This window comes from Hylobates moloch, unplaced genomic scaffold (assembly GCF_009828535.3).
Source record: "Hylobates moloch isolate HMO894 unplaced genomic scaffold, HMol_V3 SCAFFOLD_18, whole genome shotgun sequence".
NCBI lineage: Eukaryota > Metazoa > Chordata > Mammalia > Primates > Hylobatidae > Hylobates > Hylobates moloch.
In genome coordinates, this window is record NW_026652293.1 from 27,147,100 (window position 1) to 27,169,743 (window position 22,644).

Sequence of the window (22,644 nt, forward strand, 5' to 3'; positions counted from 1 at the left end):
GACTCCTCCTTTGCTTATCAGTCTAAGGACAGTTGTACCAGACTTTGGATAAGGTCTGCCCAGAACGAGTAGTAATTGCTCTTGCTGTTCTACTAGGCACATCAATGTTATAATATTGATCTAAATGGAAGAGAAAACGTTTTTTTAGTTAAAAAGAAAACAATGCCCAAACTAAAAAATAACTTATGTTGACTATTATGCCCAAAGACAATGTTTATCATTTTAATAGATGTTGTTACTAATTAATTTGAACTTTATAACAAAAAGAAAAACAATTGCCTAGACTTTTCAACCTTTCAGCTTTTTTGATGTTTCAAAAGATTGACATTTCACCATCTTTTTGTAACATCAGGTTCAGCTCTCCTTTATGAAGTAAGCATTAAAGAGTAACCAAGTTTGAAAAATAATTTACTTGGGGTTATTCCTTTTAAAAAATACATGCCAATGTCATTCACATTATGGAATTACAGGCAGAATAACTTAGATTTCTGGGCATTTCAAAGAAAAGCATCCTGAGTAATATAATTTAATTAATAAAATTAGTTTCTCAGGAACTTCCTTCTGATCTTACAGACTCTGCAATGATGCAAATCATTATAACCTTGTGCCAAACAAGGTATCTGTTAAGTGCCACAAATGATAGAAGTAAAATACTACCATCAGTAGCAAGTTTACTCTAGTAATTGGATGTTTTATCGTAATCTCATGAAGGTTAGAGCAGAATTGAATTGCAGTGCCATCATTTTCATTGAAATTAAAGCAAAAGTCTTAACTCTTTTCCACAGCAATTAGAATAAGTATCATAGTGTAACTTCTCACATTCAGTCATCATTGCAGCCAGCATTTTTACTTTACCTTCATACTTTCACAAATGATATCACCTCCTTGGGAAACTATTAGTTAATAACTTACCTTTAGAAAAGGCATAGTAATCATAGCCATCAGGTTTTCTGATGTTGGGCAGTGATATAGCTGAGGTAACCACATTTGGAAGTCCTCTCCACAGTATACTCACTTTAACTTCATTATGAAGGACACCTGTAGGTGGCATGTTTAATAAAAGATACCAGATTAAAAGGCAGTGTACTATCTTGGAAAGAGCCAGACATCTGAGTTTTAATCTCAGTTTTTGCCCTCTGATGTAGAACTATTGAGGGTTATAGATTGGTATATAATGTTCTTGGTAAGAAGTACTTGATAAATAGTATTGGTTATAACTAACAAATCTGAACAAACTGCTTTCCTTACCCACAAGGAAAAAGAAAGTATTGGTCTTTGGTTATTCACTAAGGCAAGTGGATGAGTTTTTCATCAGTAAGCTTAAATTATTAGGGCTGTTTGATCAGTATCTATATTTCATAAGCCTTACTATTTAAGAAACTGTATTACATCTACTTATGTTTAAGGATTTTTTTAACACAATAAAAATGTTACCTTTGTCTTGATAAGCCAATCTGGCGGGTGAATAGTGAATTCTGACGGTGTGTGTTTGAGAAGGTCCTATAGCACGTTCAAAGCGACGTCTCCTAACCTGTGTCATTTCTCCATACACTGGATAATTTAGAGCAGGCCTTCTTCCAGGGCACTTCTGTACAGGTTCCTGTTTATAAATATACTGCTGAATGCTGCCACCTGTTATGTATTAGAATATCACATGGAAAATGAAAATTAATTTTAATACCCTCAGAAAAGGTGGAAAACAACTTTTACAATGTATAGGAAATAGTTTTGTTCTCATTTTTCATATAATATGTTGATATTAATAATGGCTATTAGTCAAGGGTATTATAAAAATAATTATTAAACCCTGAAATACTTGTTGAATAATAGATGCAGCAAATTACATAGTTATATATTTAATTTCAATTGCAAGTGACAGGTGCTCACTTTGGCAGCACATATACTAAAACTGGAATGATACAGAGGTTAGCATTGCCCCTGTGCAGGGATGACATGCATATTTGTGAGGCGAAAGTAAATGACATTCTATCAGTGACCTGAAAACTCAAATGAATTGTGATTTGCCTGTGAAGAAATCTAAATAAAAATTGAGGCCAATAAGAATACTACCCTCAATTTTGATTTTTTTCACTGAAAATATTTGATTTCAGCCATTAAAGATATCTTTTGACAGTAAATAATAAATGAAAATGCTGAGTGTAATTCTTTAAAAGTTTTGTAATCTTATAAATTATGTAACACATACCTCTCTTGAAAAAATACACAGATTCAGGCCAGTTCTTGTATTTAGCTATTGAAAGCGCTGCCACTATTTGTCCAGTTAGTCCTCCAAATCCTTTGAAAATTGGTTTGGGGTACCCTGCATCTTTTATATCATTGGTAAAACGCCAGTACTGAGAATCCTGATAATTTAAAAGAGAAAATTATGTTATCAGCTTTGGGAAAAAATATCTGGAACTCGTTTCTAGATTTAAGTATAGAGAGAACGTGTTAACTTAGTTAAATGGTTGAATTTTGACCATTACTGTTATCAAACTGTTGAATTATGATTAAATTTTGATGATAAGAGTATTTAAAAGTGGGGACACTTACATTGGAGGTTAAGGCGATATGTGTTGTAATAAATAATGCTGTTACAAATTATTATTAAATTTCTCTCACAAAGATATTTGTGTTACCTTAAAGAAGAAAGTTTTTCTTTCACAGTTGCACCTAGTAAAAACAGTATCAATGGGGGAAGGAATACCCCAAACTTCAGTAATTCTGCGAGCTGGAGATGGTGGACTGAATGGGCTTAGCATCCAGAAATAATGACCTAAAATTTAAGGAAAGACATCAGCCTACAAGCTGAATGCTACACCTATCACAAAAGAAACCAAAATGAAAAAATACATAGTTTTCTTATGCATTGTATGACTGGAAGTTTAGTCAGATACAAAAGGTAGTATTTGAACATTTCTGAGAGCAGGTATTCCCCAAGTCCGAAATTTAGCATAACCTTTGAGATACTTTAGTTTTCTAGTTTCTTTAGAAAGAGCCTATTGGTTGGGCCAGGTGCAGTGGCTCACACCTGTAATCCAGCACTTTGGGAGGTCAAGGCGGGTAGATGGCTTGGGCCCAGGAGTTTGAGACCAGTGTGGGCACCATGACAAAACCCTGTCTCTACAAAAAAAATACAAAAATTAGCCAGGCATGGTGGTGCACACCTGTAGTCTCAGCTACTCAGGTGGCTGAGACGGGAGGATCGCCTGGGCCCAGGAGATCGAGCCTGCATTGAGCCGTGATTGCACCACTCTACTCCAGCCTGGGTGACAGAGGGAGATCCTGTCTCAAAAAAGCCTTTTGGCTTTGTGACTTACAGTCACTATCTCTTTAGATCTCAATTTCTTTATCTCTTAGAACTAATGAATTATAATTTAATGACTAACATCTCTTTAGCCTCTACTGTACAAAAAGGAATTGTTTTCAGATTTAATCTAAATATGTGTCAAGACTGGACTAGCAGAGAGTACAGCAGAGAGTTAACACGAAATAACTTTTCTTCTGTTACTCTCTGACAGAGTTTAACACTTGAACACATCACAATTGAGATGTTATTTTCAAATAAAGCAGTGAACATGCATGCTGGTGTCATTTCATTTGGTATGAAATTAAAATTGTATTTTATTTTATTTTTTAAATTTTAACTCCCCCCACCCCCCAAAAAAATTTGAACTACCTTTTAAATCTCAGTAGGAAATAACCTCAGTAGTATCAGTTCAGTGTCTTGGTTTTGTTTTGTTACTTTGTCTAATTTTCTTAATCCAATATTTCTGTTATTACTCTCAGATTCTCCTGTGAGGTGTGCTTATCAATCAGATTCCCCTCCAGAAAACAACCCAAACTAGCACTCTTCCGTGGCTTTGGTTTTCATAAATGCCAAAACAGAATGATGAGAAGAAAAATAAATGTGTACATCGCTCACCTCGGAATGCAACTAATGTCCCATTGCGCAAAGTAGTCAGTCCATCTACTGGCTTACCATTGCATATATTGGTCTCATCTAAAGAAATTAACAAAAACAAAACAAATATAGAACAGAATGAGAAAAGTATGTATGTTCTTTTCAAGTCTTTCCACGTGGTTCTATTTCCTGTTTACCTTTTCTAAGATCTTGAAGGACACAGTTTGACCTGTTTGCATAGTTATATACTTGATAATTCCATTTTACTTAAAGATGATACTCTTCAAAAGTACTATATGAAATAAATTATTATGAATTGGAATGGGCCAGGTTACCTTGATTTTCATGTAAACTAGACATTTTTGGATATATGAACTCAATGAAATTGCATCTTTCAGTTCTGATTGCCCTCCCTTTGGGTTAGTTTGGAAAATGATACTACAGATTTTTGCTTTGCATTGTACTTTTAAGAATAGATTCCCAACTAATTTTTTTTTTGACGTTCTATGTACCATCTCTGCTGCTTACAGACACACATGCTAAATTCCCAACCCTAAATTATTACTTAATTTTCTAGAGAATGAAAAGGCTTACTGTAATTACACCTCTGCTTACCTACAGGGAAGCTGTAAAACTTCACAAGTTAACAAGGTCAGGTAATATATCTCAGTCAAGTGATACTAAACCAAGGCATTCTGGTTCAGATAGATGTAAACTAACATTACCAGCTTTAAGAATGAAAATAACTGATTCTTAATACCGGAAAGCATGGGATTGATGATAATGCCTTGATTGGGTACTCTCGGTAAGTAATCCATGTCGGGAGTAACTTCAGGCATGAACACATGGGGCCTGGGAAGCACATGAGGTGTTTCTCCTTCAGCACCACCGGCATCTTCATTCTTTGGATTTACTTCAACTAGTTTGGAGTTTGGAGTTTGGTTAGGTCTGGTGGTGGTCTGGAGCATGGCTTCTGCTACTCTTGAGGTAGGGTTCAATTCTGGCATTGTTGATGTCATCTTGCGGGGAGTTGGTGTCGTCTTTGGTTTTCTCACTCTAGGCGTTGTTTTTGGCTTTTTGGTAGAAGTGGGTTTTTTGGGTGCTTTGGTTGGCTTTTGAGGTTTAGGAGTTGTCGCTTTAGAATTAGTAGCTCTGTCTTTTGGTTTAGCTGTTTCTTCAGGTTTGTTCATAATCTCAGTTGTAGTAATTGTTTTTTTTGTTGCAGTAGTTACTTTGGGTGCAAGAGTAGTTTTAAGAGTCGTAATTTTGAATGGTGTGGTATCTTGAGTTGTGGTAGATGTTACTTGTGTGGTCGTAGTTGTTATTTTGGATTCGGTAGTTTTTTCTGTTGTAGTTGCTGTCTCTTTTGTCATCTTAGGTGCAGCAGTTGTAGTTTCAGGTGTAATACGTATGTCTCTTTCTGTTGTCTTGTCTTTAGCTATTGTAGTCATTTCAGGTTTAATCACTGCAGGAGTCTTAGTTGTAGGTACACGAGGTTCCTTGGGACTGTTTTCAAGAGCCTTTGGTGTGGGTTCAGCAGAAAGCTCAGGAGTTGATTCATCAGGGCTTTTGTGGCTAGTGGGAGGCTCCTTGGTGGTAGTTGGAGTAGAGACCTCTGAAGTGGTTGGAGGAGGTGTCTCAGGAGTAGTTGGAGCAGGCTTCTTGGGGGTAGTGGGTTTAGGCTCCTTGGGGGTAGTTGGAGCGGGCTTGTCAGAGGTGGCGGATATGGGCTCCTTGGTGGTGGTGGGTGCAAACTCCTTGGGGGCAGGCTTCTTGGGAGTAGTGGGTGCAGGTTCCTTGAGGGTAGTTGGAGGAGTCTCCTTAGGGGTAGTTGGAGCAGTCTCCTTAGGGGTAGTTGGAGCAGTCTCCTTAGGGGTAGTAGGAGCAGGCTCCTTAGGGGTAGTTGGAACAGGCTCCTTAGGGATGGTGGGAGCCGGTGCCTTGGGAGTGGTGGGAGCGGGTTCTTCAGGGATGGTGGGAGCCGGCTCCTCAGGGCTGGTGGGTGCGGGCTCCTCAGGGGTGGTGGGTGAGGGCTCCTCAGGGGTGGTGGGTGCGAGCTTCTTGGGGGTGGTGGGTGCAGGCTTCTTGGGAGTAGTTGGGGCAGGCTCTTTGGGAGTAGTGAGTGCAGGCTTCTTGGTGGTGGTGGGTGCAGGCTCCTTGGGAGTGGTGGGTGCAGGCTCCTTGGTGGTGGTGGGTGAAGGCTCCTTGGGGGTGGTGGGTGAAGGCTCCTTGGTGGTGGTGGGTGAAGGCTCCTTGGGGGTGGTGGGTGAAGGCTCCTTGGGGGTGGTTGGGGCAGGCTCCTTGGGAGTAGTGGGTGCAGACTTGGTTGTGGTGGGTACAGGCTTTTTGGGCGTGGTAGGTGTAGGCTCCTTGGGAGTGGTGGGCGTGGGTTCCTTGGGAGTGGTGAAAGCAAGGCCTTTGGTTGTAGTTTCAGCTTTGGGTGTAGGTTTAGCTGGCACTTTAGATGTAGGTGCTAAATCTTTAGCAGATGTTTTCTCTACACTTTGTGTCTCTTTAGCAGAAGTAGTCTCTTTTCCATCAGTTGAAGTCTGTTTATTTGTTGTAGTAGTTTCTTTAGTTTCAACTGTTGTCTCTTTATTCGCTGTCAAAGACGTCTCTTTAGATGTATCAGAATTAGGTGGAAGACTGGGTCTGGGATTTATTGGTTTTGCTGTTGTGATCTTGGGAGATGTGGTGACTTTATTGTTTTGGGTGGTAGACGTGTCAGGAGTTGTGACCTTGAAGTCACCATTGTCCAATCCACTTCCAGCTTCATCTACAACTGGTGGTTTGGGGGTAGGTTTCTTTTTAGTTCTGTTCTTCTTGTTATCTTTTACTGGAGAGAAAATATACATCTTGTTATTTTAGATTTTTTTTTTCTTTAATAGTGACATAAAGATCCCATCTTTATCATTGACTAGTTGTGTGTTTCTAAGCAAATTGCTAACCTCTACTATGTCCTTTAATTTGTTGTAAAATGGCAAATAACCTATCTTATGGGGCTGTTTTAGGGAATAAATGAGATGAGGGATGCAAAAGCACAAATTGAACTCTATACAATTAATACGTGGAAGTCAGTGGCAAGTTCGAAATTACCAACACGATAAATAACACTAATTCATCTGTTTATATTAATGTTCTTTACCCCCCACTTTTTGTACTCTTATTCTTCAGTGCCCAGTGTCCCTTCCTTCCTCCTGGAAACCTAGTACTACCACCTTGCCGCACCAATTATCTCAGAAGCCTCTACAGCTACCTCTGAGCAATCTGCCCCAGTCACCCCCACAGTCCCTGCTGAGCCTTGTTCCCATACATAGGGCTATTAGCCACTCCTTTTCTTCTGCGCAGCTAAACTTGCAAGTCCCAGGGGACATAAGGAGGAGCTTAGGGTGCGATGGCAGCAAAAAGACAGTATTTATCAAGGCTTTCCCATAGCAGCTGCCCCACATGTGAACTACAAAGCCCAGGGGTGGCTTCATGCACAATTTTCTGGCTGACTAAAAGATTAAATATCTGGCTATTTATTTAGAGAGAATGCTTTGGAGGAAATCACAACCACTTAGAGTTCTTTAAAACTCCCTTATCCAAAAATCCAGTATTTCCTGGAGAAAGAATATATATTTAGAACCAGAACTTCAGGAAATAATAAACAGCAAAGGAGATCTTTTTTCAGGCAATAATAGCCTATTCTGTAGCACAGTCTCTACTAGAGAAAAATCAGCCAGATATAATATATAAGTTACTAGGAAAATAAAGAGGATTTGTAAAATATGGATAATATTTTTTCCACAGAGGTTTGTAAGAATTTAGTGAGTTAATACTTGTAAAACACTTAGAACAATAGTATATAAATATTTGTTAAAATAAAGCTGGGGAAGGGAAAATGAAAATGCAAGGAAGACGAAGGGGAAGAAGCAAAATGATGTCAAGAAAACAAGAATGACAATAGAAAGCCATCAATAATCATCTCTGGTGCCATCTTGTGGTTCCACAGTCCTGCTACAGCGTCTTCTTATCCTTTGCTTTTAGAGTGGCTTCTTAGCCGCTTGGCACTAATTTCCTGTAGGAAGTATTCATTTGGTACTTTCTAAGATAATATTTACAAAGTTATATTCCCCCCCATATTGAGATGTCCTCATTCTACCAACACGCATTACTTTTAAATATAATCATTGTTAATATGGCATTGATACAGCCTTTGATCTTTATCAATGCTCAAACCTTTGAGTTTCTTCTGTAATTCTCTATTAGCAGCTGAATTTTTGGAAGACTTGATTTTCCGAATTGTTGAAGAAGAAGAGGAAGAGGAGGAGGAGGAGGAGGACTCTTGATTTTCAGAAACAGAATGTTCTATAAATCAAATAGAAAGTTTGATCACACCAACTGTGATTTAAAACAAAAAAGAACCACCAGTCTAAATACAGCAAGAAGTGCTATTTACTAGTCTACAAGTATCTGGATTTTGCTTTTATTAGTAATATGACCAACTGCCTTTTAATCTGTCAATTAAAAGCAAGGCACCTGGGCTTATCACAGATACTAGCAATATTACTAGTGTCTCTCAACTTTCCCATATCCTCCAAAACACCGAATCAAATTATTCTGCAAAGAAAATCATGGGGTGGTTTTTGTTTTTCATAGTAAGATTTGTCAGTTCTGATTTGTTTTAACCCAGACTCATGCTGGTTTGGTAAATACAGAAAGAGCTGAGAGTTTATACTTTGTCTTAAACTTTACTTAAAAGCAAAGTCTAAAACCTTCGAGTGTAATGAGCCTCATGATTCCTAAGATTACCCTGTTCTCTGAGAATGGGCTTAGATAAGCAGTCACCTACAAGTTACTTCATCTAAGAAAGCTCCTTTGATTATATCTGTCGTCTTCCTACCTTCTGTTATTTCCTCTGATTCTACAACTTTCTTAGTCTTCTTCTTGTTTGGTGGTTTGGGTGAACGTTTGGTTGTTGATTTGATGGTTTGAGATGCTCTTGAAGGTGGAGGTGCTTTCTTTGAAGATGGTGGTGATGTGGGATTATGCACTGAGGCCAAGCAAGACAAGTCAGTTAACATGTTGTTTATGTTCATCAGCAGCTCTAACTGTGAAAAGCACGGATGCATCTAGCTTCAAGAGTAGATGCTGGTGACAGCCAGTGCAGGCAGGCTCCAGCCCAACACGAATGACTCCATTTAATTCTAAGGATGCATTGCTATAAAATACTGGTTCTCAAATTGTTGTAAGTTATGACAGGCAGCAAAGTCTCAGGAATCACAAGACCTGAATTCCAGTCCTAGGCCTGCGAGCCTCTACCATTGTGACCTTAGGCAAATAATTCTCTTGAACTTCATTTTCTTGTCTACAAACTAAGATGTTTATTCAAGATGATTTGTGAAGGTGTTTGCCTTCAGAATTTTTTTTCTGTTTTAGTATTCATTTTTTTCTGTTTTAATATTCATTTAAATTAAATGATGCCAATTTGCCTTTTGTTCTTTTTTTAATTACAAAAGTTCTACATGAATATTCTTGTGAAAAGTTCACACCTTCACATTATGCTTTTCCTCAAAATGTCCTGCCCTTCCCAAAGATACAACTGTTAATGGTTTGGTGTATATCTGTTTAACCTTTTAGTCCCCTTCCCTCTTCTGTTTCTCAGTCTAGAAGAGAAAACATGGAACTTCTTTTTTCTGTTTTTTTTTTTTTTAATCATTAGGAACAAGAAGAGGGACTAATGAAGGATAAGAAAACAGCGTTGGGGACTCTCTGGGTACAGAAGGGTTGTGATAAATCATGCTGCTCCCAGCAACATCACCCCAGAACCCTACTGCTATAGTCTCCATGAACTGGCCACTGCCCCTCTTGTTTCTCCTCCTACCCAGCAAAAACATCAAGTATCTCAATTTGAGAAACAGATCTGCCATGTACTAGCTAATGCTCTTGGCCAAAACGGTTAACCTCTTGAACTCTGTTTTCTCTTTCACATTCGGAGGCACTTGGATGGCTGGGATTCCTTCAATTCTTGAAATGTTATGATTTCTAGATATATAGACACCTGTAAGTAGTATCTATACTGAAGCAACTAGGTGGTGAATCTCAAGATAGTTTGGTTATTATACTTAAAAAATAAAGTATTGAGGTTCTGAGTAGTTTTATTATTTTAAGTTGTGACCCTGACTATCTTACGAATTCTGTAAAGAAAGTTGGCCAGCATTGCCTTCATCTTTTTTTTCAGAGTTCTACTTAAACTTTAGGTAATCTGACCAAACATTTCATAACATAAAGTATTATCTTTATCAAAATATTCTCTCAATGTCTCATCACTTTCTAACCATCTTCACTCCCTACATATCCTCTGCCCAAAACAAATTCTTAGCTTTCTTGTCTCACAGCCAAAACAATTAGGGTAATGAGTAAATATGTGTCACTCATCATGGGGCCTGCTAAAAGCTGCAGGAAGGGTGAGCTCTGAGTTTTTTATTACAAGGGTGTTGTCTTCATTATTTTTGGAATGGTTTCCTATGAAAACATTGAACGGCTACGAAACATCTCTCAATTCTGCTGATTAACAGTTTTCCACTCTTTCTTCACTGTTCTAAAGAAGCAGGAAGTGCAGGCTTGTTTAAATAAAATGATAAGATTGATTATGCAAGCAAAGCTTATTTTCACTTTTACCTCCACAAATATTCTTGTTTTAACGAAGTAGAATTTAAGAACAACCATTTGGTAAAGGAAAGTAATCCAGTATTCAAGTATATTTTAAAAATCTTTTTCTGTAAAATCTAGAGCCTTTTGTTATACTCTAGAGTAGTCCTTCAAGACCTATAAATAGAGAAGATGATTTTAAGATGGGAATATCCCTTATTATTGACTACCATACACTTGCATTGGAATAGAGAATGCTGAGGAGACTGCAGAAATGGGAAGGAACATGACAGTTAACAACGTGTTAGGTAGATTTGCCTGTAAATTTAATGGCTTAAACTAATTCATAAATTTACTTGTTTAGGGAAGCTGAAAGTGTTGCTTGTGTCCTTAAATATATACCCAAACACTGAAGCCAAAAGCACAGATAGCTCAAAGGATAGTTGACTTTGTGAAGTCAGCAACGGTGAGACAAGAAATCATCAAGCGAGTTGATTACTGTTGATTTAACCTGAAATTGAACCATATCTGAAGAAAAAAAAAGACATGTACATTCAGCCTCATCCTCTATGTTCCCCCTCTGGCAACATCTTGTACTCTTGGAGCCTGGCTGAGCCTGGGGGTTCTGCTGTTGGAAGGCGCTTTTCTTCTTTAATTCATCTCCACAAGACAAAATTATTATGAAATAGCTTATATGTTAGTAAAATCAAGGCCTAAGATGGACTGCGTGTTGGACATTATCAGTGATGCTGAGGTAGGTGCACAGATCTGGCTGTACTGAGAAGCATTAGTTGGTACTGTGATGCTTACCTTCTGCACAGAAACTCTCATAATCAGGACAGCACTTGTCATACTTCTTACACTGGGCGTCGCAGTCACACTCCCTCCCTCTCTCGAAGGACTCAAAGCAGCGGCCTTTACAGGAAAGCTCTACCCAGAGTAAAAGAAGAAGTTACAGATTATTAATTGTGAAGCCAGGCCCGTGTATTTGACAGCCATTTCCCACCTTAGACTTGACTAGGTTTCCAAAAGTTCATTTCTAAGTCTTTTATTTGAAATTTGGAGTACATCATCCAGGAAAAATTAGATGGTATCCCAGATGGAGACAGCCCAAGTCAAAAAAGAAATATGGTGACTGAGGGCAACTTCTCTTGCCCTTCAAGACTCCAAGAGACATCCCGATGCTGCCTGAGTTATTTACATGTATGGACAATGAAAAATTGGGAAATGTCTACATAGTGAGATAGCCTTCACACGAAATCTCTTCATCCTTCTCCTCTTCACACACTGCTTTGTAATAGATTCACAGTAATTGAATGTACAGATCTCAGCAATATATTCCATATAAATACATATGTATATATATTCCACATAAATGGGCCACTTTTGAGGCTTAAAAATCATTTGTAATGTAGAGGCCCTTATTATGACAAACTGGGAAAGGTGTATAGTTGGAAGCTTTCAGCCTAATCTTACAGTGTGGACTATGTTAGGGAGGACTACTCATTTAAAAAATGAAAATTTAAAAAGCCTTGGTTAGAGTTAACAGGGACTTACCAGGGCCTATTTGAAATAATTACCTATCCAATACATAAATTGTACAATATATTCCTCAACTTCACATTCAAATTCTAAAGCAAATATACCTTTCAAATAATTTTAATTACAATTTTCTTAAATTGAATAGGAAATGTTTCTGTGTTGATAACAAAATGGCCCAAAATATATTCAAGTGAAACACCACTCATAATTTAAAATTCAGACCTTCAAGTTTTAACTGAAATTCATCATTAAACACTAGCACTTTAAAGTGCCTTTTCCAGGTAATTTAGAAACCTGTTAACATCAAAAAGTCCAATGGTAGACAAGATTATTCCATGCTTATGTATTCTTTTGATGAAACTGTTGAAAGGCCTCATTACTAGTCGACGACATCTCTGATTGTAAATAATTACTCCTTACTATTTACTTAATGACTGCTGACTTACAGTATCTTCTCTATTTAAAATAAGACATTTTACTTGGAACTAGTCAATAACCTTGTGCAAGTGACAGATTTCCAGGCTCCCCTTACCCTCCCCAATAATCACAAGCTTTGACACCATCCTTAGGTACAATGCGCTGCAACATTTATGCAAGTGAAGGAAAGTCACTTAAGCAAAAGAAGTGATACAGTGGAAAAACAGCACTGCAAGCGGGTGCAAGGGGAGGCTCAGTCTCACAGCACTGCACGAGGGTGCAAGGGGGGACTCACAGACTCGCAGTGTTGCTTGACAGAGGAGACACCCGCTCTCAGGACTTACCCACAGTGCAGACTCTCTTGAAATCAGGACAGCACTCCATGTAGTGTTGACAGTTATAATCACAGTTGCAGGTGGCATCTCTAGAATACCCTTCCCCACATCTCCCTGCACAGCTTGATAAATCTAAAATTATACAATACTGGTGTAAATATGGCCAAACCACTTTATAGAAAGGAGTGATCTAACGAGGGGGACAAAGCCAATTGGTGAGAGAGAATTTTATTGATCGAGAAGGTGTTGGAATGATGTTAGCAATAGGCCCGGCTGATATTTGGCTGATGTCTTAGATGATCTCAATTATGTCACTTTATTCTTCACTAGACTGAGATGATAAACACATTTTCGAAAACCAGGCAAAGTAATGGCTTTGCCTAAAGAGGGTGATACTCCTAAGGAAGAGGTGGCAGCTACAGCTACTACCGGTGCTGTGGTTTTGATGATTAGCAGTTGCCATTTATTGAGCTTCTCTATTCCAGGTACATTATCTCTAATGCTTATGAAAATGTTTCCAGGATTTAGTAGCCCTTTTTTAGAGATAAGAAAGCTGAAACACAGAAATTTTGACAACTTGCTCATTATCACACAGCTAGTTAATAGTTCCAGTATATTTGCATCATAGGTTAATTAATACCTCCCAATTATTTGTAGTGAACTCTTTTACTCTTAATTGTCCTAATTTAGATAATACATTTTATGGTCACCTTAAGTAAACAATCCATTCAGAATTTGAACTCTCATATATTTTATTTTAAGCCTGAGATTTTTCCACCTGTCGCTTTGCCTCCCATTCCTGACGATAAGTTTAAAGCAAGCTGGTTGCACCAGCACAAACTTTACTGAGCTTTTTCTTCCTTAATTGGTGGGGATAACTGGATTTTTAAAATGTCAGGGGAGCCAGATGCTTACAACCACTGCTAAAATGAGAACCCTTAAAATAACTGGGCATAACTATAAAGGTCATGAACAGAGGTTTTCCAGGCAACAAATAAGCACACAATAACAAAAGCATACTCATTCTCAAATATTTTTTAAAAGTCATTTGGAAAACACCACCTTAAAACCCTCCCTGAGAAATGACTGTAGAAATGTGACAGTGGAATCCATCTCTGGAATAGAAATTGGCAGGTGCAATGTCCTAAATCTACAAAGGAATGTTGAAACACACTGAAAACAAATCTTAAAAGAATAGAGTCCAGGAATGCCAAAGTCTGAATATGCAAATAAAACAGTAAATTGTAGGACAACTTTCAGAACTTTTTGCGTACATAAGTGCATAATGCATACAAAAATGTATATATAGTGTATGTATATAAATACATATATTATATATAAAGAAAAAAGAGAATGAGAAGAGGTTGAGAAAGCAAGAGAAGCAGACAAGACAGTATCAAGAAATTGTTCTTTTATAGTTGGCAGATTTCTGAAATAAGAAATCATCTGTAATCCCAGCACTTTGGGAGGCTGAGGCGGGCAGATCACCTGAGGTTAGGTGAGACCAGCCCGACCAACATGGTGAAAACCTGTCTTTAATAAAAATACAAAAATGAACCTGGCATGGTGGCATGGGCCTGTAATCCCAGCTAATCGGGAGGCTGAGACAGGAGAATTGCTTGAACTCGGTAGGTGGCGGTTGCAGTGAGCCAAGATCGTGCCACTGCACTCCAGACTGGGAGACAAAGCAAGACCCTGTCTCAAAAAAAAAAAAAAAAAAAAAAAAAGGAAATCATCCTTACAGGAAAAGCTTATTTTCATAGATTAGGTGTCTGTCTTACTTTTATTGCTACTAATTGTAACCATTAATTTTATTTATTTATTTATTTATTTGTTTTTGAGACAGAGTCTCACTCTGTTGCCCAGGCTAGAGTGCCATGATGCAAGTTCAGCTCACTGCAATCTCCACCTCCTGGATTCAAGATATCTTCCTGCCTCAGCCTCCGAATAGCTGGGATTACAGGCACACGCTACCACATCTGGCTAATTTTTTGTATTTTGTATAGAGACAAGATTTTGCCATGTTGCCCAGGCTGCTCTTGAACTCTTGACCTCAGGTGATCTGTCTCCCTAGGCCTCCCAGAGTGCTGGGATTACAGGTGGGAGCCACCACACCCAGCTCCATTAATTTTAATTTCCTTTATTTAATGAAAATTAAAATTAAAGTAACACTGTTTTAGTGAACAACCAATTGTATTATAGAGGAAAAGGCAGTTTAGAAAGTGCCCCCAGTGTTGTGAACCTTGTCATATTGTTATGAGAAAGCCGAAGGGTCTGGAGATACTGGAGTAGTCATCATTCTTATTGAATATTCACATTTGCTTTCATGTGTTTTCCTGTCTTTTCTTATCTAAACAATTCTGCAACTTATGCCTATGCAGACAGTTACCACTCATGTTCAGGTTTCATAAGAATCTCATATTTTACTGGAAATGTTTACTTTAGAAACATAATTTCATCATAACTGCCATGAATCTTGATTTTTATTCTCTCAGATTTTGCTTATCAAAGGGGAACAAAAGGAAAAGAAAAGAAAAATCCAAAGCTTGGCATCGTTACTATTAATCCACCTAGACGGCATGCTAGCATCTTTCACTAATGTGATTACACGGAATGTACTTTAACAGTCTCTAAAAATGAGTAACAAGAACTATTCATCCAGGACCTGTTTTGGGAGAACTGGGAAGAGTTTAATGTTATAATACAAAATGACAGTCACGTCTGTATATGTCCATACCTGGATAAATAGTTCATGTAAGAAAAAGAGAACATTTTCAAGACTAATAAAATGCCATTTGAAACACTATATTTATTATAATATGGTATCTATGTCTAAATGATGCCAAAGTAAGTTATTTATCAATAATTTATTTGATTTAAAAGACCAAATTGTTCAACATATAGGCAAAAATTACATGTTATCTAAATATTGTTCTTTGTAGTTATTTTTATGATACTATATAGCTCCAGCATAATTTTATGATGAACTGTCTGCACTTTTTAAACTTTTGGGAGAACCATAGAAATAACAAGTACCAAAATTATTCTTTACACAAGCTCAAAACTCTCAAAAGCAGAAAAAGATGAGAATTCCAAAGCACTTACAAACAGACTACATGTTATATATTATTTTAAGGTTGTATGATACATTAGACTCAAACAAATATAAATTTTTAGAAATATATTTCTGTTGTTATAAAAATCAAGACTGAATGATTAGCAATAGTTGTTAAATAAAAGTATGTTCGATGGTTAAGCTACCTTGAGATGAAACTTGCTGAATCACGAAAACAGACAGCAGCAACAACAGGTAAATGGGAAGTGTTTTCCATGCCATGGTTGTTTCCAGGTACCATAGGTACCCTTGCTGAAAATAAAATAAAAGTATCAGAAAACTGCTCTTTCATCTCACCACAAACTTAGGCTTGCATTATACACGTTTCAGTAACTTTAAAAATGTAACTTAATAATAAAACCATCCCATTCTTGAAACAAGACTTTAAATCAGCTTTAATTTTATAGAAAATATTTGACCATTAGACTTAATCTTATGCAGAACAAATCAAGTCACCCTCAGCCACATTATTGACAGTTTTAATACTTAAGAAATCTCCAACATAGAATAGACTTATCTTAAAACTCTAGCCAAAGTATGGCACGTACTTAACAGTGCAAGGTTAAAATTTTATCTTAAGGAAAATAATAACCTGTGTCACTGAAATGTAATTTAATAAGCATCATGGAGTTACCGTTCCAACTTTTCCTTAATTCTCAATATAAATTCAGAGGCTTCCAACAGGTGTATTGCATAAATATAATCCTTTTCAAAAATTTCCAACTACTATCTTTATACATTTTTTTTTCAAACACCTCTAATGAAAACACATTTAATTCCATGAAGCAAGTTAACTCTGACACTTACCTGTAAAGGATAGATGAGTTTATCCCATGTCCTGGGAGTCTTATATATCAGTGCAAATATAGTGGGATGAACCAATTAGTCCAAAGGTTAGACAAAATCAACAGTGACAACCTATGAAATCAAACTTTCCTCATTTATTGGAAAAGGGCCCAGACGACTAGACTTAGGCAACATCTGGAAAACACTTCCATTAAGCAAAATGACTACTACAAAATAAATTTAGATGTATTGGCCAGAGCACATTTCTAATTTCTAAGTGAAGTGAACAAATTGTCCTGAGATGGTAAATAGCTCTGGCAGACTTTGACTAGTATATTGAAGCAGCAACTTTAAAATATTCACATACTGGTATCATTTATTTCTTCTGCTTTCCAGTTAAATCTAGCAAAGGTAGCTTTGAAATTTACCTAGTGTCAGCTTGTGGCATACGTTTTATATACTTATACCATTATATCAAATGTACATTTCTTGAGTAGTTTCATTTTCTCTGAGCACAGAAAACATACTCTCAGTTACCTACAGGTAGATTATTGACACTGTGGATTTTCTAGCTTCCTTTATCATCTTAAAAACTTGCTTAAAAACTGTATTGATATTTTCCTTAGATCCTTCCTTTAAGATAAGCATGTTTGGAAAAGGTCTTTTAAATTACTAATTTTGTTTCCTTCCCACAATGAAAATGTGAACCATTACCATTGCAGAGCTAAGTCAACTCAGCCCAAGGTTTTACCCCATTTTCATACGGAATCTATTGGTGTAAAATCTTACCCACCAACATAAGGCTTCGCTCATGTCCTAGCACCTCCCTGAAACCTTTCCAGATCAAATTCCAAACACATCTAGAATTATAGTCAACAATTGTACTATGTTTTACTGAAAGTATCTCTTCATCTCTCTCACCCCCCCAACAGACTATGATTTCCCTAAGGACAACCAACACCTGTATGTTAATCTATTGCCAACATACAGCCTAGTTGTTTCACCAAGGTTATATGTTTAAAACATGCTCAGGCCGGGTGCAGTGGCTCACTCCTGCAATCCCAGCACTTTGGGAGGCTGAGGAAGGTGGATTATCTGAGGTCAGGAGTTTGAGACCAGCCTGGCCAACATGGTGAAGCTCCCTCTGTACTAAAAATACAAAAAATTAGCCGGGTGTGGTGGTGGGCACCTGTAATTCCAGTTGCTCGGGAGGCTGACGCAGGAGAATCGCTTGAACCCGGGAGGCAGAGGTTGCAGTGAGCTGAGATCATGCCACTGCACACCAGCATGGGCAACAAGAGCAAAACTCAGTCTCAAAAAAAAAAAAAAAAAGAAAAGAAAACATGTTCAGTGAGCCACATGGTTGTAGGCTGGATTCTGCTGTCTACTATTCATTTGGTAGGTGCTGCATTTAATTCTCCCAAAATGCCTTAAAGTTAAATATAATCATCCACATTTACAAATAAGAAGATGAAGACCTGCAAATGAAGAATGTGTGACCCATTCAAGGATCTATAAAGACTAGAGGCCAGAACCAAGATTTGAACCCATGTCTTTGCATTTTAAGTTACATCATGTTTCCACTACATCCAGCTCCCTTTTGATCAAAACCATCACTTAGTTTGTAATCATTATACTAAATTTTACTCCTTTACTCCACATGTATACATAGGTTTGTGAGATTGTGACTTTTTTAAGACTAGGAATTATAAGCATCTATTTTCTTTCTGCTCATCTCTAAGTAATCCCCCTTTTCTGGGAACTACTTCTCTTTCTATCGGGGTATTTTCCTTTTAGCTGTGGTTATATATGTTATTTTCCCACATCAGCCACAGCCGATAGGATTAGGAGTCGGAACTTGAACAACCCGAGCCAATATGTTTTCTTCTCCAGGAAATTTGAAATTATAGTTCAGAGATTACAAATTTGTCTGTCTATGTAGACCAATAATGTGTACATTTCTGTCCATGGTCTAAAGGAGTAGAGAAAGTCCTTCAGAGTAAAAAGATCCATAAATATGAAGCAACCACGCAGAGAGAGAAATTTCTGATAACTTTCTAAGTCTCGGGTACTCTTTTTTTAGACCCAACTTCTTGCTCTGCATCTTTATGGCAAGTTCCTCTTTTAGAGATGACACGGGCTAAAGATGCCTTTTGCTACTTGAAATCAATACACAACAGACACACAAAAGATTGTGTATGGAGTTGAACATTAAATAGAATTCTGTTAATTCTTAGCTCTACTGAGGCCAAGATCGGGGAAGCTACAAGCTTTGTAACTTTTCCAAGTAAGACCTCTACAGTGTTGCTTTATTATTTCTTTGGAATATTGGGAATGTCCAAATCAGATACAAATATACACAGAGATACATATTTTTAAATAAGATATAAATTGTTTTGTAATCATTGCCTTCTGAACTATATGCACTATCATTTTCCTCCTTTGTATTAATCTCATAATAGTGATGGCAAATAAAATTCTTGAATTGATTAATATCCACTTGTTTTTTTTTTTTGAGATGGAGTTTCATTCTTGTCGCCCAGGCTGGAATGCAGTGGTGCGATCTGGGCTCAGTGCAACCTCTGCCTCCTGGATTCAAGCAATTCTCCTGCCTCAGCCTCCCGAGTAGCTGGGATTACAGGTATGAGCCACCATGCCTGGCCTATTAAATAGGTTTTTATAAACTGTACTAAATACTGCATTCTGTGAATATTGATCCATTTAACCTTCCTTGTTGATCACATTGCAATCATCCCATTCTTATATAGCTTCCTCCTTTAAGATTTCCCTTCTGTTAAAGGTATTTTCTTAATGTTCATTTAAATCTCATTTAATTGGGATAAAAGTTATTCCAGAATTTGTTTTTGATGTGTGGGAAATGGGGAGAGTAAAGAGACATGGAGAGGACATATACAATATTGAATCCTAGAGACCTCTTCTAGGGATGATTTTCACGGGGTTCAACCTCATGAACATCAGTTTTATGCTTGGCAGCAGTACAGTGATGCCTTAGAGAACACTCAAGCAAGTTCAGGGATATTTTCCCTGTGCTAGATTATCCTAGACTGTGGTGCCTTTATACTTTGTCTCCATGCCTGCCCATTAGCTGTCACTTTGCCCTGTAGCCAGAGTGTCTGCACCTAGTGGCATCCCTCCACCTTTCCACATCTTTGATGTGTTTCATTTCCTTCCAGCGGCAGCCTAGGAAAAACTGAAGCGTGCCAGGGGAAAACTACAGATGTGAGCTTGTTCTTTATTGCCCTAATGTTGCTCACAATGCTAAGTTAGTGTGCTCTAGATATGAAATAACTCCCCTCCTCTCACATGAACTAGAGAGTAGGACTTTGGGACTACTCCTGCCCATTCTGTTCAGGCATTTTCACATATTAGAAAGTAATGTGGCTTTTTTATTTTCTGCAGGTTTGCTCAAAAGTATGACTGTTAGATCAGTGAAAGTATTACTAGATTTGCTTTTGGAGATTGTGGCAGTCTGATCATTGATCTCAATCTTTTCTAACTTTTTCTAGCTGCCCAGCTAGAGATTATATTTCCCACCTTCTCCTTCAGGTAGTTGTGATCATACAACTGTGTTCTCTCTGGTAAAATAGGAATAGAAGTTAATATGGGCAACTTGCATTCATTTTTCTAACAGGAAATTGCTTGGTCTGGACTTTCTCTTTTTCCTGCTTCTTGCAGAATGGAAAGGGGGCATCAGAGACAAGCTTTGATCATGCAGACAAGGCTAGCAGCCTAGGGAATAGTATTCTTGGTGGAATCCAGATGCTCTCTCACTCTCTGCACTAGTCAGAAACTTTCAGAAAAAGAAATACATTTCTATTTTATTTGAACAACACTAACTTTAGGTATTTTTAGACATTATCCTAACATAGAGATCATAGGAAATTTCTAAATATTTGAAGGAATTATTCTAAAATTTGATTTGTATTCTCTACAACAATAAAAAAAATGAGCTAAATGACCTATCAGTAATAAATTACTGGCATTGGAGAGGGAGAGGTAAACTATCTTTATTTGCAGATGACATAATTGTGTACGTAGCTTTAAAATCCTAAAGAATCTAAAAGCTGTAAAAACTACTGAGTGAATTTAGCAAGACTTTTTGATATAAGATCAACAATCTTATATCCAGATTCATACTAAGGCCATTTTAATGCATAAACTTAGATGTGCATGAATAAAGAATTTTCTCTACTAAATTTTCTAAGAATAAAAGTTCATCTAATTTCTCATTCATTCTATTGAGGGGAAATTATCAAATAGTGGTCACTACACACCAAACCTAGTATCAGTTTCTAGTGATACATATATGTGCAAGAAAGAATCTCTGGCCCCTAGCATTTCTTGGACTATTCAGGTAGCCAGAAACAAATAGTTCGAATGTCATGTGAAAGGAGTAGGCAGTGTGGTGAGCAGCTAGAGCTGGGCTTTGGAATGGGTCAGAATATTGTTCAAATCTCCGCTACAAAATTGTCTACCTGGTGGCTTAATACAATTCTCTTGAATTATCTAGGCCTCAGTCTCCTTATCTGGAAAGTGAGAGCAATAATTGCAATTATTTGACATTGTAGAGATGCATAAAAAATCAGAGAATTATACTGAACATTAGTGACATATACAGAATCAATTATAGGTGTTATTGTTATGGTTGATTATGATTCTAAAGCTGCACATAAACTGTTACGGAAACATAGATGAGGAAGTGCCAACTCTACCCAAGGAATTCTTTGCAAATGAATGACATATAATCTGGAGTCTGAAGGCTCCTACGGCTAAAAACTGGGACAGTAGCCAAAGGTGACAATAAGAGAAAAAATAATATAGCTCCACTTTTTCGTTCTTCTTACCTACTTCTTTAGTTCCTGATAATGTGGCTTTTTCTTCCTCCAAAACAGGGCTTTGGGAGATAAAAAGTAACCTTAAAATCATTCTAGTATAGCCTTTTACTAATGGGCCATTTTAGTAACCTAATAACAATAGAAAACATGTGTTGAGTGTTTATTTTGTCAGATGGCAAAAATGTATGACTTTATTGGGCCTCATGGTAATTTTTTTTTTTTTTTTTTGAGACGGAATCTCACTCTGTCACCAGGGTGGAGTGCAGTGGCATGATCTTGGCTCACTGCAACCTCCGCCTCCCAGGTTCAAGCAATTGTCCTGCCTCAGCCTCCGGAGCAGCTGGGACTACAGCTGCCCGCCACCACGCCCAGTTAATTTTTGTATTTTTAGTAGAGGTGGGGTTTCACCATGTTGACCTTGTGATCCGCCTTCCTTGGCCTCCCAAAGTGCTGAGATTACAGGCATGAGCCACCGTGCCCGGCTGAGCCTCACAGTAATCTTATGACATAATAGTTATTATTATTCATCCCATTTGACATTTGAGATTATCTGAGGCATAGAAAAGATAAATAATGTGCTCAAGATTAAAAAGCTAAAAAGCCAATAAATGGTAAAGTTAGTATCTTAACCCAAGCCTTGTCTGACTCCAAAGCCCATGATTTTAACCAACTCAATGACCCACGTGCTATAATATCCACGGTTAGTAATTTCCTTCTTTGTGCTCCTATGTAACTATCTGCATCTCTAAAACGGCATCTCACTCTTATCAATATCCATCTTTCTCACTATGCTGTAAGCTTCTTAAGGTTTCAGAATGATTACATTTTGTGGCTTTTTCACAGCTAGCATTGTTTCTTCTATGCATGATAAACTGAGGTTTACTGTCTTTCTTCTAACGGCCACTTTGCCATCATATATCTGTTTTCTAATCCAAATTGCCACAGTATTGTGATCATTCAAGTCCGCATCACTTGGGTTCCAGATGTCAAGGAAGCATACTATGTGACAGCTCAGACAGGAACATTACTGACTTATTTTCCAGTAGCCAACAACAT

The 22,644-nt window shown here is 37.6% G+C and overlaps 1 protein-coding gene and 1 non-coding gene across 2 annotated transcripts; one reads left to right on the forward strand and one right to left on the reverse strand.

Annotated features, from left to right (window-relative positions):
- Positions 1-22: 22 nt before the first annotated feature.
- PRG4 (proteoglycan 4) lies at positions 23-16,168 on the reverse strand. The gene is made up of 12 exons (XM_058430483.1): positions 16,093-16,168; positions 11,348-11,467; positions 8,790-8,939; positions 8,126-8,254; positions 6,108-6,740; positions 4,665-5,564; positions 3,926-4,003; positions 2,640-2,776; positions 2,207-2,363; positions 1,435-1,632; positions 913-1,038; positions 23-120 (listed from the first exon to the last, which is right to left on the reverse strand). Exons 1-12 carry the CDS (start codon positions 16,166-16,168, stop codon positions 23-25), a joined length of 2,802 nt encoding a protein of 933 aa, XP_058286466.1.
- LOC116458127 (U6 spliceosomal RNA) lies at positions 1,880-1,983 on the forward strand. The gene has a single exon (XR_004245201.1). It is a non-coding gene; the product is annotated as a U6 spliceosomal RNA (small nuclear RNA).
- Positions 16,169-22,644: the final 6,476 nt, after the last annotated feature.